The sequence below is a fragment of the Diabrotica virgifera genome, chromosome 10 (assembly GCF_917563875.1).
Source record: "Diabrotica virgifera virgifera chromosome 10, PGI_DIABVI_V3a".
In the NCBI taxonomy this organism is placed as follows: Eukaryota; Metazoa; Arthropoda; class Insecta; order Coleoptera; family Chrysomelidae; genus Diabrotica; species Diabrotica virgifera.
The window spans coordinates 124,042,423-124,062,659 of record NC_065452.1 but is presented as its reverse complement, the minus strand read 5'-3'; the positions used below and the strand labels follow the sequence as shown (position 1 = coordinate 124,062,659).

General features: G+C 32.2%; 1 protein-coding gene across 1 annotated transcript in view; it reads left to right on the top strand.

The window, feature by feature from the left end:
- Positions 1-258: 258 nt before the first annotated feature.
- The window catches only part of LOC126878626 (sodium- and chloride-dependent GABA transporter 1), a 120,966-nt gene continuing 100,987 nt past the window's right edge, over positions 259-20,237 (top strand). Inside the window, exons 1-2 of the mRNA XM_050641453.1 lie at positions 259-604; positions 11,652-12,087. Coding sequence (XP_050497410.1) covers positions 11,697-12,087 — 391 coding nt within the window. The 5' untranslated portion in view covers positions 259-604; positions 11,652-11,696. The remainder of the gene's footprint in view (positions 605-11,651; positions 12,088-20,237) is intronic.

The window sequence follows — 20,237 nt, the reverse complement described above, 5'->3', positions numbered from 1 at the left end:
TAATGGTATACAGTCAGCTACAGGAAAATTTTTCCTTGTGGACTTTATTTTTGGTTAAAATACAAAAATAGACCAACCGAAATAGTAACTTGATATATATTTTTATATGGAGTATTATTACAGTCGAAATAATAATTAAGCATCAAATTAAACTGGCAAAGGAAGAATCAAAACGAATATGTATTACTTCCCCTTTCCGTTTAAAGGGGGGCATGTATATAAGTCCTCGGATTTCATACAACTCGATTGATACAATCATTCGACACTGTAGGATATCCTCCATTAGAGTCAATAAACACTCCCGTACAAGTGCTAGTTTAAATAATAATATGATAGTGACTGCATCAAAGACCGAACATCCATTGGAGAATTAATTTATTAACGTAGGTTAATCTTATAGATATTTAGTGTTTTAACGCCCAAACTTTGGGTATTAGTGTATAAAACAGAACTGTGCTAGTGTTTTATGTTAAGTGGTGCTTGTAAGTTTTTGCTGTGAGATTCAGATCTTCTCTCGGTTCATGTTGACATTCTCAAAGCGGAGATCGGCTTGCCAAAGGAGCAGCTTTAAATGCACTTAAGAGGCATCTGTGATTTTATCAAGGTAAGTTAAATTCAAATCTATTTTAGAAAATTTTACAAAATATAACCAGTTAGATATTTAGATAAAAATATATACGCGACAAATTCTCAAGGGTTTTTCATGTAGGGAAAAAGAGTAGGTATCTATTTCCGTCTCTTTTAATTATTTTATTCTAGATAAAATCATATATTACGGGAATATAATAAAAAAATTAGTAAGAATTTTTCAAAAAATCAGAAAGGGAGTATCCATTTACTTATCTTTTAATTCCTTTATTCTCAAAGATAATACATTACAAGGCGTCTACAAAATAATCTGATATATTTTTGTGAGTGATTCGTAATATTTTTTCAAATTTGGTTAACAGTATGATTTTTAAGAAAGTAATAATTTGATATCAATTATCTTTTGAAAGTTTTAACCAGTGCCTTGTTATAAGAGTAAGTGATTATTAGGGTTTGGATAATTATAAACTTAAAATTGGTATAATATGCATGCAGATATGCATATGCATTTAAACACCTGAAAATATGAACTTAACTATGCATAAGCAGGGTTAGTTTTTAGTGCTACATTGATCGATAATTCCATTGTGGTACAGAATATCCAAAAAAGTTATTTAGAAAAAATATAGGCAATACCATTCTCCATGCTTGGATAATATGCAGAGTACTACAGCGTGATTAAGAACTACGTGATAATGAATTTACAATTTTTAAATTTAAATAGGAGCCCTGTATATTTTTTCATATTTAGATTTCCTTTATAATCCCTGTTATAGACCAGGACGCATCTGTAAAAATATTAGTACATTTGGACGTTGAGAGGTGACTCAAATTTTTTTGGAGAAATTGCTTGCAAATAAATCAAAAAATAATATTTGAGTTATCCTCCCTCTCAAAAAGGTCCGGAACATTGTTTAAATAATCAAAATGTCAAAAAATTAAGGAAAAATTCGATTTTTTTCTTGGTTTTTTGATTATAACTTTAAATAAAAGTATTCATTTCCGAGAAAAGTTGTACTAACATAAAAGTTGCATAATTAAATTTTCTATAATAAAGAATTGGTAAAATATTTAAAAAATAGTCACCCTTGTTGCAAAATAATAATAATTGCGAAAAAACCATACAAAAACAAGTATTCGCATTTTACGTTTTTCAACCATTTATGCTACACATAGGACCTTCATATTTCACCCAGAAAAACTTTATGATACAGTAAAATAATACTGTAAATTTCATTAAGATCGGTTAAATAGATATTGCAAAATAAATTTTGCAATCCAGCTTTCGTAAAAAAATTCATTTTTTTAAAATGTTACAGGACTGAAAATAAAGTAGATAGCAAGTTGAAATTTTTTTTGCCTATAGAAGTCTACTGTACCTTTCATTTTAAATTTTGCAAAATTAAAATCGATTAACACCACGGCGTCAGGAATTTTTTAAATAAACATTAATTATTGGTGCTACGCGCAGGACAGCGGATAGTTTGCTCTGATTGGGCATTCCAATGACCTTTGATAATGACTGATACATTTTAATTTTTATTAAATTTCGATATAAATAAATAAATTTGTTTATTGCAAAATAAAAACACATACTCTATCCTTTGAAATAACACTTTTATTAGCAAAAACTTTCTTTGTTCATATATTTTAACTTAAAAAAAATAAAAGTTTATTATTTTTAAACATATGCAACTGTTTAAACAATATTTCACAAAAAATAATAAAATTAGTTTGATTTTTGTGGAACTAAAATATTAAAATATAACAAAAATATAGAGTAAGAAAATAATATATTAGATAAAAATTGGAAGAAATTTTGGTGGAAATCAACTTGTGTGAATCGAACACCGCTGTCCTGCGCGTAGCACCAAAAATTATTGTTTATTTAAAAAATTTCCTGACGTCGTGGTAATTAATCGATTTTAATTTTGCAAATTGCGAATGAAAGGTATAGTACACTTCTATAAGCAAAAAAAATTTCAACTTGCTATCTGCTTTATTTTCAGTCCTGTAACATTTTGAAAAATGATTTTTTTTGGCGAAAGCTGGATTGCAAAATTTATTTTGCAAAATCCATCAAACCGATTTTAATGATATTTACAGTATTGTTTTACTGTTACATTAGGTTTTTCTGGGTGAAATATGAAGGTCCTAAGTGTAGCAGAAATGGTTGAAAAACGTAAAATTCGAATACTTGTTTTTGTATGGTTTTTTCGCAATGATTGCTATTTTGCAACTAGGGTGACTGTTTTTTTAAATTTTTAACCAATTCTATATTATAGGAAATTTAATTATGCAACTTTTATGTCGGTACAACTTTTCTCGGAAATGAATACTTTTAAAGTTATATTTAAAAAACGAAGAAAAAAATCGAACTTTTCCTTAATTTTTTGACATTTTGATTATTTAAACAATGTCCGGACCATTTTGAGAGGGAGGATAACTCAAATATTATTATTTGATTTATTTTTAAGCAATTTCTGCAAAAAAAATTTGAGTCACCTCTCAACGTTCATCTCAAAACAGATGCGCCCTGGACTATTATCACAATATGGGGTTTGACACTGCTACATATACAGGGTATTTAAAGAGTTATAACGAAATTGCTATGAAATAAACACACTGTATGTAAAGAAGGGATAAATAAAATATACAGTATGTCCCTGTAAGTTGGAATCCTATGGAAAAACTATTTTATTATTAATTTTACGAAAAAAAGGTATTCTTCATAAAAAGCTCTGCATGGTCTAAAACCTATTTTTCATAGTATTGAAAATTGATATTATGAAAAGTTGTTTTGAATTCAGAACTACATATATTCTAATATGCAATTACATTCCTCTAATTAAAAAACATTGAAAATTTTTCGTAAATTATGGATAACCACGATTCTTTTCAGTTATTAAAATAAAAAAGTTATTCTTCATAAAAAGTTCTGCCTGGTCTAAAACCCATAATAAAAGTATAAGTATTCAATTTACATAATAAGGTAAACAATACGTTCTAGTTTTCAAATTAAAATTAAATTACGATTTTCTCATATAAATTCAGAATGCATTTATGATGTTTTTTTTATTTGTATGAAGCATTTACTCATAAACTTAATACTTTCCGAAATATTTTTAGTTTCGTTAAAATTTCGGGAATACCTTCAATTTTTTTGTTGATTTTTGGGACCCCTAAAAGGGCTTGTGCGTCGCTGTTTACTGTGTCTTCCCAACGGTTTTTTGTCTTTCCCTGCATTCTAGCGTTCAGTTGGTAGGCTATCCTCTCCCATTCTTACCACATGTCCGGTCCATTGCAATCTTTGTATTATAAAGAAGTCTGACAGTGGGTGTTTCCTTATAAAGTTGATAAAGCTCGTTGTTGTATCGAATTCTGAAGATTCCGTTTTCCTTCACAGGTTCTAGTCTTCTCCTCAGTACTTTCCTTTCGAATGTGTCGAGTTTGTTTTTGGATCTTACTTTCAGGACCCATACTTCACACTGCCATAGACACATGGCAGTGAAGAAGTGTCTGCAACATTTCAGACACTTTTAGACCGAAATATATGGGAGATGACAAAATAAGCTCGGTTTGCCTGCGTTATTCTCTTCCGCATTTCTTCATCTTGTGATCCGTTGGCATAATATACATTTCTACTCCCAGGTATGTAAACTTTCCAACCATTTCAATGTCAACTTCATGTATTGATCTTTGTTACTAAACAAAAATCGGCAAGTATTTAAACAATTTCAGTGCGATTTGCTAATCAATATTTTACAAAACAGGTACTTTGATGTGCTTTTCCTAGTGCTATTAATATTAAATTTGGAATATTGATTCTCTTGGTGATAACTAGTATTTAACTGACCTTTTGCCCTTGAACATAAATAAATGGTGGCTATTTAATAGCAAGTTGTTTTATAAAAAGTTGTTTTTAACCCGCGAGTAGTCGCGCGGTGAGATAGAATCTCAATTTTTATCCTTTTTCGCGATAACTTGATGAAAAATTTTGCAATTTTGAAAAAATTTCGTAAGTGCCTCGAGGAAGGGTATAGTAATGCGTAGGAATTTTTTTCTTCTTCTTCTTTTTGTGGAATTTATGGCTTTGGGGAGAGCCAATTAGCTTTAACCCGCGAGTAGTCGCGCCGTTAGATAGAATCTCACATTTCATCCTTTTTCGTAATACAGTAAAACCTGTCAGTAACGGCCACTAAAAATGAAAGAACTATGGGCCGATATAGAAAGGTGGCCGCTATTGCCAGTTTTTGTAGTCTACATAATATATAATTGGTTTGGGAAATTTTTAAACTGGCCGTTAGGACAGGTGGCCGATGTTGGAGGTGCTCGTTAACACAGGTTTTACTGTACAGTAAAATTTGTCAGTAACGGCCACTAAAAATGAAAGAACTATTGGCCGATATAGAAAAGTGGACGGTATTGCTAGTTTTTGTAGACATATAATTGGTATGGGAAATTTTTAAACTGGCCGTTAGGACAGGTGGCCGATGTTGGCAGGTGGCCGTTAACACAGGTTTTTTTAATATAATTGTTAGAAATATATATTTTCAATATAAAAAGTATATAAAAATAGTAAAAAATAAAAATTTGTATTAACCTTCGGAGTACGGAGATTATTTGACTTACTTAGATTACGATGATGGGTCAAGCGTGACCCATTCTCATTTTATTTATAAGGATGTTTTAAATAGTCAGTATTATTAAACAATATTTTAATTAAAAAAAAACAAACAAACATAACAATTATAATCCTAAATTATTGTATTTTAATTTTTTAAGATGGTTCCACATGGGCATATACTAGTTCGCTCCGGCGGTCAGATTTTAATACCTTACAGAAAACGGGCATAGGTAAATTCGCTCCGGCCATATATTTGAATACGTATACCCGTAAACAGAGACTGCTGCGTACCTACAAACATATTGAAAATATTCTTCGAAATCCGAAGACCGGATCAGGACTGACCCGGCATCATATATGTTACGTAGAGGAAAAACTGTAATTTGCATGTTCACGAATTATATACGAAAAAATAGATAGAAACAAATAAGGAGAACTTACGATCAATCGGATTTGTAAAAAAATTATTTCATAAAATATTAAGAAATAAGTGAATTTCGGGTCACGCTTGACGAAGTCTTCGTACTCCGAAGGTTAAATTCGTAATTTGAGATAGAATCTCACACGCGACTATCGACGTTACAGAAGTGAGCGCGACTACTCCCGGGTTAAGATTCGAGCCGAATTTCACTCTGCAGCAACTTAACCTTTTGATCTTAGATCTTTCTCATTTTCAATGATGGTCTCGTGAACTCAGAACTTTATTAGCTCTCAATATAAACAACCGATATGATTAAGTCTGTTGACCTTGAGACCAAAATTAGGTTTCTCTAACATGTATGCGATAAAATTTCTAATCGCCACAACAAATGTCTTATTGAGCTTAAGCCATATGTATTATTTAATATTTAATGAGACAATATGCAGCAATTCAATTCAGTTAAATAATTTTCAATCACATATTCATTGAAAATTTATATTGATATCCCTGTTCACCAACAGAGCATAGAGCATGGATTTTCTTCATCTCAAACAAGACTTTTTAGGGAGTAAAACAGTCCTTAGTAAGTTTCAAACACTATGTAATTTTCGAAAATTTTCAATTTGGCGAAACTTTTGTACATTTCATGGAAAATTCTCTACATACGAGAAAATCTCTGGATCCTATTACTCTAAGCCAAGCCGCACACCAAAGAAACCTGAAACGAAAAACATGAAACATGAAACAAAAAACATGAAACATGAAACGAAAAACATGTTTCATGAAAAGAAAACACTTCTAAACAAATCTCAAAGTCCGCCTACCAATGAAACGAGTGTGATTCATGCTCATGACACATTTTTATTTTCGGGGAGTTTCATAAATGGCCGGATATATATTTGTTTAGCAGTGGTTTATTTCCATGAAACGTAATTTACGTTTCATGTTTCTTTGATGTGCGGCCTGCCTTAGCCAAGCCGCACACCAAAGAAACATGAAACGAAAAACATGAAACATGAAACGAAAAACATGTTTCATGAAAAGAAAACACTGCTAAAAAAATCTCGAAGTCCGCCTACTAATGAAACGAGTGTGATTCATGCTCATGACACATTTTTATTTTCGGAGAGTCTCATAAATGGCCGGATATATATTTGTTTACAAGTGGTTTATTTCCATGAAACGTAATTTACGTTTCATGTTTCTTTGATGTGCGGCCGGGCTTAGAGTCTATGTATGTAATTTCCTCTTTCAACTTTTAAATACTACTGCAATGTGAATTTTAAAAGGGTTGTAGAGACAGATCATCTCTCATTAAGGTCTGGTGTTATTGCAAACCTATTCCGTGAATTTGAGCTTTTTTAACACCTTGGTGAGAGGGTATTATATATTGGAGATGACTGCTGAACTGTACACATTTTAGTTAGACTCATGTTATCATAATCTTCTTGTAATTATATGGTTTTTAAATACGTTTCTCTATTTCTATGTTTTCTTATGCTCTGCCATAAAGTCTGCTGAGCGTACTGGTTACTGCGATTCTTTGAGTACCTACTCATCTTTAATTTTTTTCCTTTTAATTTTTGTCTCTTGAGATAAATATTATACCTTCTCTATAAATATTACTTTTAAAATACAGAGTCTGTAATTTGGAATAAATTCAATATCTCAAATACTAATCGTTTTTTTTTTGAAAAATGCTCAGACCCGTCGATTAGTATTTTAAATTGCCTTTTTTGACATATATGACGTCATCGTTGATTTTCTTAAATGGCAACACTGTCATTTTAATATCTATTTTGACAGGGTGTGTAAAGTTATACATAACTGCAAAATATCAAATTTTTATTCTCTACCGTTTACAAGATAAAAAAAATAACAAAGTTATGTCTGTAATTTGAAACAAATTCAATAATTCCAATACTAATTGTTTTTTTGAAAAATGCTTAGAAACGTCGATTAGTATTTCAAATTGTCATTTTTGACATACAACAATAATGTATACCGGGTGTCCCAATTTAGAGATATGACGTCATCGTTGATTTTCTTAAATGGCAACACTGTCATTTTGATAGCTACTTTGATAGAGTGTGTAAAGTTATACATAACTGCAAATTCAAATTTTTATTCCCTACCATTTAAAAGATAATAAAAAATAACACAATTATGAAAAATAAGTAATCAAATAATAATTGAATTTAATTATTTCAATTAAGCAAATGCTCATAATGTTGCCCTCGATTATTGTGAAATAGTCAACTGGCAACAATATGAGCATTTGCTTAATTGAAATAATTAAATTCAATTATTATTTGATTACTTGTTTTTCATAACTTTGTTATTTTTTATTATCTTATAAACGGTAGGGAATAAAAATTTGACATTTTGCAGCTATGTATAACTTTACACACCCTATCAAAATAGCTATCAAAATGAGAGTGTTGCCATTTAAGAAAATCAACGATGATGCCTTATCTCTAAATTGGGACATCCTGTATACATTATTATTGTATGTCAAAAAAGACAATTTGAAATACTAATCGACGGGTTTGAGCAATTAAAAAAAAAACAATTAGTATTTGAGATATTGAATTTATTCCAAATTACAGACTCACTCTGTATATAACCAAATTTTATTGAAAGTTATTAGGTTATGTCTTTTCAAAAATTGATATACTTGGCATCGATCTTGTAGGCAACAGCATAGGTATATATGGCTGAAAGAATCTAAGAGTGGTGTTTTTACGTTAGGAATATCAAATTCTGACTGTTTTGTGTATTTTGTATAATGATCGTTGTTGTGTAATGTGATTTGTGCAAAGTAGATTTGTATTCGTGTATTGTGTGTTGCATATATATTATTTATAAGACTTCCTATTACTCCGCTATTGTTGGTATATTCTTGTTGTTAACTTTTTCTTTTAGTATGAATGAAGTAAAAGACATACGTACTCGCAATCATATATTGTTAACTTCCGACGACCGGTTTCGCTCTCTATAATATGCAGAACATCTTCAGGTCAACGGTTACAAGTAAACTAAATGCTACAAATAAAAACCAGAGTTAGAACAATGTCTGGTTGTAAAATGATGATGAAAAAATCCATAAGATGAAGCCAATATTTAACAATATATAAATATATAAATTAAAACCACAGACAAATACATATATACGCACATATACTGCCAATATCAAACGCTCTTGTGCCTGCAAACACATGTAAATGTATGCAGTCTGTGATTATGCAATGTAAACGTGTTGTACTTACATGCCGCTATAAGGGGTTCTTTCTATAGTCTTCAATAACATGATTTATTGCTCAAATTATGCTAATGGGGATTTGATTGGATAGTCGAAAAATGTTGCATAGGTTAACAAGTATATGGTTCTTGAGGGTAGAGAGAGAGAGAGAGAGAGAGAGAGAGAGAGAGAGAGAGTTCTTCTTTTAGTATTGGCAACCAAAGATTGCTACATTCTGCTGATGGCTTTGACTTTTCTCACATTTTCATCTTTCTATTGCACTCTGTGCTCGTTGTCCCTGGCATGTTTGCCTATCTGGGATTTCTCGAAGCCTCTATTTTTGATATATGTTTCATGATCCTTTATCCTGTCACTTAGTGATCTTGAAGTTTCTTCCACGTAAAAATGGTTGCATTGACAGGATATTTTACAGATGCAGTTTTTTGATCGTTCTTGTGTGTTGTTGGGTTTGGTTTTGGACAGGATAGATCTCAGAGTGTTGATTGTTTTGGATGTTGTTGTGATGTTACACTTGTTTCCTATGCTTTTAAGTTTTTTTTTTTTGATAAACCCATTAAATAAGATATTTTTGTCTTTAATCCTTTCTTGTGAGTATCTCTGGATTGCTTGTGGTGTTCAGTTGTTATCCTTCTTCAATCTTGTGGAATTTCTTGTTTATAAGTGACAATAAGTATTTATTTTTAGCCAAACCTTTGTTAGCAGGTTTTTTTCTTCCAGAAATACATTTTCAATGGAGCAGGTGCTTCTGGCTATATCATATAGGGATTTAATAATTCCTTTTTTAATATTTACGTTGTAGTTGGAGGAGTAATTTAAATATCTGTGGAGGGTTGGTTCTTTGCAGATTTTGGTTGCATATTTTGTGTCTTGTTTTATGATTACCACCTCCAGAAATAATTTACTTCCTCATTTTTTTCTGGCATATTTCAGTTAAATTTTATTTTATATGGGATTTTGTTTTTATCTATCTACTTTTTAGACCAGGGCGGATCAGTTTTGAGATGGATGTGAGAGGTGGCATTCGGATTTTTGCACATAAACTTGGGTGACAATTTCAATAATTATAACTAACTTATGCTCCTTCTCAAATATGCCCGGAACACTAATAAAAAAATTTAAATATTTCGAAAAATATCGATTTTTTTTTACTTTCATTGCTTATAACTTTAAAACGATTCATTTTGGAACAAAGTCGTAAGGAAAGAAAATAAAGATATATAATTGAATTTTCTATAATAGACGACAGGTTTAAAATGTCTAACATTATTACCCTTTCTGCAATATACAATAATACATAAGGGCGCAAAATAATAAATGCAAAATAAGGGCGCAAAAAAGCTGTTTTTTTCAATGTTTTTTAACTACTTTGGTTGCACTTAGAACCTTCATAATTCGCTTACAAAATTCATACAACATACTTAAGCCGTCCACCAAATTTCATTAAAATCGACCTAATAGATTTTGCATAATAATTTTGCAATCTAATTTTTTTTTTAAAAAGTCCAAATTTTTTATAAACTTTCTGAACAAAAAGTAGACCATTTAGAAGTTTGCTAATTTTTTTACATATAAAAAGGTTCTCTACCTATCTAATACACTTTACAAAATTAAAATCGGATTATTTAAGCGGCCTCAGCACTGTTTTAAAGTTATAAACAATGTTTTGGCTTATAAACAAATACAGTGAGGACGTTTGAGTTGGAATAAATTAATTTTCTTGAGAATGGGCGACTCTGGAGATAAATCCCGATTTTTATTATTCCCGAACAGATCGATTTTTATTTTTAAATTATAATTTTTTGGCATAAATATCATACTAGTGACGTCATCCATCTGGGTGTGATGACGTAATCTAAATATTGTAATTAATGTAATTCAAAAAATTTGTTTAATTCAAACCCTGTATAAATAATTATGTTAATGTTTAAATTAGTGAATACAAAATTGAGTAACCTTTCCATTGAGCTATCACACGCCATCTATTCTCATTTAAAAAAATCATCGATTACGTCATCACGCCCAGATGGATGACGTCACTAGTATGATATATTATACCAAAAATTTAGAATTTGAAAATAAAAATCGACCTGTTTCGGGATTTATCTCCAGAGACGCCTATTCTCGAAAAAAAGAATTTATGCCAACTCAAACGTCCCCACTGTATTTGTTTATAAGCCAAAAAATTGTTTATAACTTTAAAATAGTGCTGAGGCCGCTTAATCCGATTTTAATTCTGTAAAGTTTATTAGATGGGTAGAGAACCTATTAATATGTAAAAAATTAGCAAACTTTTAAATATTCTACTTTTTCTTCAGAAAGTTTTAAAAAATTTGAACTTTTTTAAAAAAATTTAGATTGCAAAATTATTCTGCAAAATTTATCAGATCGATTTTAATGAAATTTGGTGAACGATTAAAGGGTAACAATTTAAGACATTTTTAGCCAGTCTTTTATCATACAAAATTCAATTATCTTTATTTTATTTCGCTACAACTTTTGTTTTACGAAATCGTTTTAAAGTTATAAGCAAAGAAGGTAGAAAATAACGATATATTAATTTTTTTATTAATGTTCCGGGCATATTTGAGAAGGAGCATAAGTCAATTATTATTGTTGAAGTTGTCACCTAACCTTATCTGCAAAAATCCGAATGCCACCTCGCACATCCAAAAATAGACGTTTTTTCACAGATCCGCCCTGGTCTATTTTTAATGTACCAAAACTGTGTATTTTCATTGTGTATTTTGTTGTAGGTTTTGGGGTATGTCATGAGCTGACGGTGGACATAATCAACGAAGATGACTCACCGGCGGGAAGAAACTCAGGAATACGATGAGAACACACTTAAACTGAACCGTCACGAAGACATAGAACTTCCAACTTTAACGAACATACCAAATTTAATAAACCAAATATCTTACTCAAAACACCCTGCTCAGTACCCTGAGAGGGGAACATGGAGTAGTAAATTAGACTTTATTTTATCGGTAGTAGGTTTAGCTATAGGTTTAGGTAATGTGTGGCGATTTCCTTATTTATGTTACAAAAATGGAGGCGGCGCCTTTTTGGTGCCTTATTTTATTACCTTAATTCTTGCTGGCATTCCTATGTTCTTTATGGAACTGGCACTTGGGCAAATGTTGACAATAGGCGGTTTGGGAGTGTTTAAAATTGCACCAATCTTTAAAGGTAAGTTTATTTATAATTTTTACTACATATATTCATATTCACTGACAATTTTAGTTTGTAATTTATTAAATTTACTTTGGTAAACATTCACTGCACCACAATTTTGACAACTGAGTTCTTCAAAATTTCTTTTTAAGATGCCCTCCTTCCTTCGTTTCCTTCATTTTATGTTTTCGCTTCTCACCCGCAAAATTGTTCCTAGCCAATCCACTTAATAAATTTTCTCCCCGCCAAACTTTTTCTATCATACCTAAATTTAAAACAAAACCCTCTCTTCGTAATCATACATTTCCTGTCTTCCAAAATTTCCGTGTAAATTAGAAAGTTGTAGAATTCAACAAATGTACCTTTAAGAAATTATGTTCCGAGGCATAATCCTGTTCTTATGAGCTGTATAGTTTTAAAATAAGATGATTTCAAAGATTTGATTTGATGAATAAGCTGATGATAAAAAGATCGACGAAAACAACGGAATTGGTAGGAAGAAATCGTCATGGCTCTGAAACCTTCGTCAATGGACTGGCTTATCAGCAGATGAATTATTACATGCCGCGCAAGATCGAGAACGATATCGGCAAATTGTCATGGAAGCTACCCAATCCTGAAATTTCGGCACGGTACTTAAAGAAGGAGAAAATAGTTTTTAAGTATATCAGTAGGGTGCTAACCTGGCTGCAGAGCCCCTCCTCCTTTATCCGGGCTTGGGACCGGTAATAGTTCTGGCGAACTAATCAATCCATCCAACAAAACTTCAGGCGAACCAAGAGCAAAATAATTAAATATGAAAATTTCATCTCTACTAACAGACAATACTAATAGAAAACTAAAACAACAGTAATCAGTGAAGAATCAGTCAGATGTAAAATAGAAATTGATGGTATCAGTATCGAAAAAGTAATGGAAATAAAATACCTTGGAATTACATTGTCAAGCTACGGAGACCTGGACAAAGAAGTCCAAAAGTATAAAATCAAAAGTAGATCAAATACAAAAATCAATTAAGTATTTTCTATGGGAAATAAGCCACAATTTTATTAAAAAATGAATTTATTAACGTTTCGAAGCCCAAATCGAGTTTCGTTGTCAAAATACAAAATACTATTAAAATAAACAAAAATGTTGTTGCTAAGTAAAAAAATTCTTCGAATAATTTATTTAATCTGACTCATTTATATTGGCAGTTCTTACGTATATTATACATTTTAAAGTAGAAGACTTTAAAATGATATCGCCAATATTTATGAGTTGCGTTCCTGGGACGACTTTACTAAAATATAGTTCATTCGATTACATGAAATCAATCCCAACTTAAGACTATCCGTCGCAAAAAAATCATAGCATGTGATCTGTCTTTAAAAAGACAACCAAATGCACGATGACAGTAAAATTCTCGCGTTAGAGATTCCATAGTAAATCACGAGGGAAAACCAGGAAAAAAACCTCGTGATACTATCCCGACATCGTAAGTATTTGGTCTTATATTTAATTTACCTTCAAAAAACTAATACCAAATTCTGACTTTAATATGTTTAAATTATAAATAATATTAATAATACATAGATATACAATAAGTAATACTAAAATATAAAATTTGTACTAACTCGATATATTATTGACATCGTGGTATTTTCTTTCTATTGACTTCCTCTTTCGGTATGGGTAACCACATCCTACTGCATTCTACAGAGGAATTTGCGACACAATTGGTTTCATTTAGCATAATTAGAGCCGCTTCTTTGATTTTTCTCTTTTTACTATCTGATTCTTTCAGGACTATACTTGAATCTCTCCTGAAAGAATCAGATATTAAAAAGAGAAAAATCAAAGAAGCGGCTCTACTTATGCTAAATGAAACCAATTGTGTCGCAAATTCCTCGGTAGAATGCAGTAGGATGTGGTTACCCATACTGAAAGAGGAAGTCAATAAAAAGAAAATACCACGATGTCAATAACATATCGAGTTAGTACAAATTTTATATTTTAGTATTACTTATTGTATATCTATGTATTATTAATATTATTTATAATTTAAACATATTAAAGTCAGAATTTTCTATTAGGTTTTTGAAGGTAAATTAAATGTAAGACCAAATACTTACGATGTCGGGATAGTATCACGAGGTTTTTTTCCTGGTTTTCCCTCGTGATTTACTATGGAATCTCTAACGCGAGAATTTTACTGTCATCGTTGCATTTGGTTGTCTTTTTAAATACAGATCACATGCTGTGATTTTTTTGCGACGGATATTCTTGAGTTGGGATTGATTTCATGTAATCGAATGAACTATCTCTTAGTAAAGTCGTCCCAGGAACGCAACTCATAAATATTGGCGATATCATTTTAAAGTCTTCTACTTTAAAATGTACAATATATGTCTGAATTGCCAATATAAATGAGTCAGATTAAATAAATTATTAGAAGAATTTTTTACTTAGCAACAACATTTTTGTTTATTTTAATAGTATTTTGTATTTTGACAGCGAAACACGATTTGGGCTTCGAAACGTTAATAAATTCATTTTTTAGTAAAATTGTGGCTTATTTCCCATAGAAAATACTTAATTATAAAAATGCCACAAGGAAATAGCTTCAGAACAACACAAAAATCAAATAGACTGGCGGGATGTCTTAATAACACTATAATATGGCGAAACCGCCATAATAAACACTGAGATGAAGTCAAGAATTTATAAAGCCAGTGTAAGACCAATAATCATGCCAGAGATCACACTAAGCGAAATCCAGGACGCAATGAAAAATATGAAAAACAACAAGGCACCAGGAGAAGATGGAGTCGTAATGGAAGCTGTAAAGATGGGTGGACGTGCCCTTCTCAACCAAATAAAAATTTTGTTTAACCTTTGTCTAACAGATTGTTGCATACCGGAAACAGGGAACAATGCAGTAACAATTTTACTACACACGAAAGGAGACAAGGCGTACCTGGAAAACTATAGACCAATCAGCTTATTGAACCACATCTATAAAATGTTTACCCGAATAATTACGACAAGACTAGAAAAAAAGTTAAATTTCTACCAACTCCGAGAACAAGTTGGATTCCGCTCAAAATTCGGAACAAACGATCATCTACAAACAGTAAAAACCTTAATAGAAAAGTCGATAGAATATAACAGACCACTGGTACTTATCTTCATAGACTTTCACAAAGCCTTCGACACTGTGAAATTAGACAGCATTATAACTGCTCTGAACAATAGTAGAATAGATTACCGGTTTACAAAGTTAGTGCAAACATTATACCAAAACGCCACAATGCGTGTAAAACTACATGATACTACCAGAGAAATTCATATCAAGCGAGGTGTGATACAGGGCGACACTCTTTCACCTAAATTATTTATAGCGATCCTCGAATACGCCTTTAAAATGCTAAAGTGGGAAAATAAAGGAATAAAAATAGATGGAGAAATGCTCAATCATCTGCGTTTTGCCGACGATATAGTACTTATTACCGAAGATCTGAGTGAAGCACAACAAATGCTACTAGAATTAGAAAACGTATCTTCAACAATAGGTCTAAAAATGAACATCAGTAAGACCAAATTTATGACAAATTTAGTTCCCAGCGAACACTTAACCATCCAAAATCAAGTGGTAGAATTGACAGAAAAGTACATATATCTCGGTCATGAAATCAGAATAGGCAAGGACAATCAGACTTGCGAATTTCAACGACGAATAACACTTGCTTGGGCGGCGTATGGTTCACTAAGAGACATCTTTAAGAGCAACATCCCGACAGCTATGAAACGGAAGACATTTGACCAATGCGTTCTTCCTATTATGACATACGGAGCAGAAACTCTCACGCTCACAAAAACAAGAGCACTAAAAATTCGAGTGGCACAAAGGGGCATGGAAAGATCGATTCTCGGCGTGACAAAAAAGAAAATAAGGGACCAAGACTTAAGGAAAAGAACAGGTATCACTGAAGTCGTTGAAAGTATAGCCAAGCTGAAATGGAATTGGGCAGGTCACATAGCGCGACTAAAAGACTCAAGATGGACCATAAAACTAATTGACTGGCGCCCAAGAGAAGAAAAACGCAGCATAGGACTACCACCAACACGCTGGATGGACGAAATTAACCGAATATCCAAGAAATGGCAACAAGGAGCACAGAACCGTGAAGAGTGGCGAAGAATGGGAGAGACCTATGTCAGCAGTGGACAGAAGAGGTTGCATGATGATGATGACGATGACGAAGATCAATAATGACTAGAGCTCGGGAAATATGCACTTACAAAACCCTAAAATATGCATGCAAATATGCAAAAAAAATTAGGGCACTCGTGGGAGTGCCGACAGAAGTGAAAACTTCTTACGAAGCCAGCCCCTTCGGGTACACACTCTATCCCTCCTCCAACCATTATAACTTCGGTCGAACTTATACGCAATACAACCTATAGTATATAAATTACTCATATCTGCCGTGTCGATAACGATCGCGAGTTCAATGCTTTTTCCCCATCCAAAGAGAAGTGATATACCTACATTATATACCCATTGGGTGCATCCTATATAATAATATTTATATATACATACACATAATACATAAACTTATTGTACCCTCGGAGATCGCTGGGAAAATTTCCACTCAAAATAACAAAATTCAGTTTGGCAACACTGTGTGAATGTTGCTAGTAACATATCCTTTTTAAGATAATCACAACTGTAATTTAGTCCAAACAAATTAATATATTTTTTTTGCCAACAAAAATGAGATTTTTCAACCAAATAATGTTTCAAATATGGTGTGCAAAATAATTTTTAATTGGGTTCTGCTAATGGGCTTGCTTTTTTTGTCATTAAAATAAAAAAAAATTAAAATTTCACTGATTAAATCATTATTGTCCGGTTATCGTCTTAATTATTTTAACTGTACTGATATTCGTCGACTAATTCTGAATGATTAATAGATTGTTAAAACATTTTATCTGTAGCGGCTTCTGGAATATCTTAAAAATATCGAATTTCATTAATAAAGTGCTCATATCCCACCCATCTTCGCTTCGACCAAACATAATTTATTTCGGCGAAGCGATGACGGTCACGAATTCAATGCTTTTTCCCTATCTAGAAAGTGCACAAAATCGCTACAGAAGTTTTCACTTCAAAAATACTTTAAACACTAATCACTTATAATGATTGGAGTAGGGACCGTGTGGCCCCTTATGCGCTTGCTTCGCAAGCTCCTTCGGGTACACACTCTATTCCTCCTCAAACCATTATAACTTCGTTCGAACTTGTACATACTCAATTCAACCTATAGTATATAAATTACTAATATCTCGCCGTAGCGATGATGGTTGCGAATTCAATGCCTTTTCTCAATGAGAAAAGGCATTTAATTCGCAACCGTCATATATACATACACCTAATACGTAGGTACCACAAACGCAAAAATTTCAAAGCAACAAGCCTGTTGCCACATCCGTACAGAATTCTTACCAAAATAATTACTAACAGGCTATCAAATAAATTCGATAGTTACCAGCCTGTTGACATAGTACCATAGAACACCTACAGACAATAACGACACTTATCGAAAAGTGCAACGAATACAATGAACCTCTTCATTTGGTATTTGTAGATTACAATAAGGCATTCGATTCCATAGAACTCTGGGCCGTATTAGAAGGAATGAATAACGCAAGGATTGATTCTAGATATAAAATATTCCTCAAATCCATATACGACAATGCAACTATGCAAATAAATCTATCAGAAAGTCTAACAACAAGCAAAATATGAACGAAGAGAGAAGTTAGACAGAGGACAAAAACAAATAAAACAAAAGTGATGACAAATCAATATGTCACAATCGACTTATATGAAAGTGATATCGAAAGTGTCTAAAAGTATATATACCTAGGTCGCACGATCAAACTAGGCAAACAGAATCAAACGGCAGAAATAACTATGATTCGGATTCATAGAAGAATCCGAATGACTTGGGCAGCAGTAGCAAGACTCAGTAATGTGTTGAAGAACAAAAAGATACCAATAAATCTAAAGAAAAGGGTATTCAACAGTTGTATTCTACCAATTATGACCTACAGAACGGAGACGATGACACTTACAGAGGAATCAGCCAATAGATTGAGAAAGACACAGAGGGCGATCAAACGAGCTATGTTAGGGGTATCTCTGATAGATCATATACAAAATGAGGACGTGCAAAGCAGGACGAAAGTGGAATATGTAATTGGAAGAATTGAGATGCAAATGAAACGGACCTGAATAGAACACGTGGCACGACAAAACATCGAAACATGGACGAGAGACATTGTACATTGGAGACCACGCGAGCACAGTCGTAGTAGAGGAAGACCACAAAAACGATGGCTAGACGACATCAAAGCAAAAATGGGGAGAAACTGGCACCAAATAGCACAAAGCAGAGAATAATGGAGAACTCATGGGGAGGCCTTTGTCCAGGAGTGGATCAAACAGGCTGAAGAAGTAGATAATATATATACATACAAAATTTATTTCGACTAAACGAAATCAATTCTTTATCCCCATCCAAAAATAGGTGTTATACCAATATTATATACGCGTTGCGTGCCTTCTACACTATTTATATACATACACATAATAACATACATATACGTACAAAATTTATTTCGCCGAAGCGATGACGGTCGCAATAACGGTCGCGAATTCAATGCTTTTTTCCCATCTATAAAGTGCACAACGTCTTTAAAGAAGTTTTCACTTCAACAATATTACTATTATTATAGGTACATTATAATAATATACCTACAAAATTTATTTCGTCGAAGCGATGACGGTCGCGATGACAGTCGCAAATCAATCCTTTCTCCCCATCCTAAAATAGATATTACATTTATTTTAAATTTAAATACTTCTACACAATTTATATACACATACACATAATAAATATACGTACAAAATTTATTTCGCCGAAGAAATAACGGTCGCGATGACGGTCGCCAAATAAATCCTTTTTCCCATTCTTAATATAGGTTTTACGTTTATTTTAAATTTAAATACTTCTATACAATTTATACATACATATGTATACGTACAAAATTCATTTCGCCGAAGAAATGACGGTCGCGATGAAGGTTGCCAAATAAATCCCTTTTCTCCATCCAAAAATAGGTTTTACATTTATTTTAAATTTAAATACTTCTATACAATTTATATTATATACATACACATAATGTATATATGTACCTACAAAATTTATTTAGGCGAAGAGATGACGGTCGCGATGACGGTCGCGAAATAAATCCTTTTCCCCATCTTAAAATATGTTTTACATTTATTTTAAATTTAAATACCTCTACACAATTTATATACACATACACATAATATATAGCATAAGCGATGACGGTCGCGAATTCAATGCTTTTTCCCTATCCAAAAAGTGCACAACGTGCCTAAAGAAGTTTTCACTTCAATAAAAATTTTTATTCTATCTTTGATTGATAAATTGAAACACAATAATACGTACAACATTTATTTCGCCGAAGCGATGACGGTTGCAATGACGGTCGCGAATTTAATGCTTTTTCCCATATAAAAAGTGCACAACGTCCTTAAAGAAGTTTTCACTTCAATAATAGTACTATTATTTTAGGTAGGTACGTTATAATAATATACGTACAAAATTTATTTCGTCGAAGCGATGACAGACGCTAAATCAATCCCTTCTCCCCATCATAAAATAGATTTTACATTTATTTTAAATTTAAATACTTAAATAAACAATTTATATATACATACACATAATAAATATACGAACAAAATTTATTTCGCCGAAGAGATGACGGTCGCGATGACGGTCGCCAAAAAAAAAACATTTTCCCATATATACATATATACATACACATAATATACATACGTACAAAATTTATTTCGCCGAAGAGATGACGGTCACGATGACGGTCGCCAAATAAATCCTTTTTCCCCATCTTAAAATATGTTTTACATTTATTTTAAATTAGAATACCTCTACACAATTTATATATACATACACATAATATATAGCATAAGCGATGACGGTCGCAATGACGGTAGCGATGACGGTCGCGATGAGAGTCGCGATGACGGTCGCGAATTCAATGCTTTTTCCCCTATCCAAAAAGTGCAC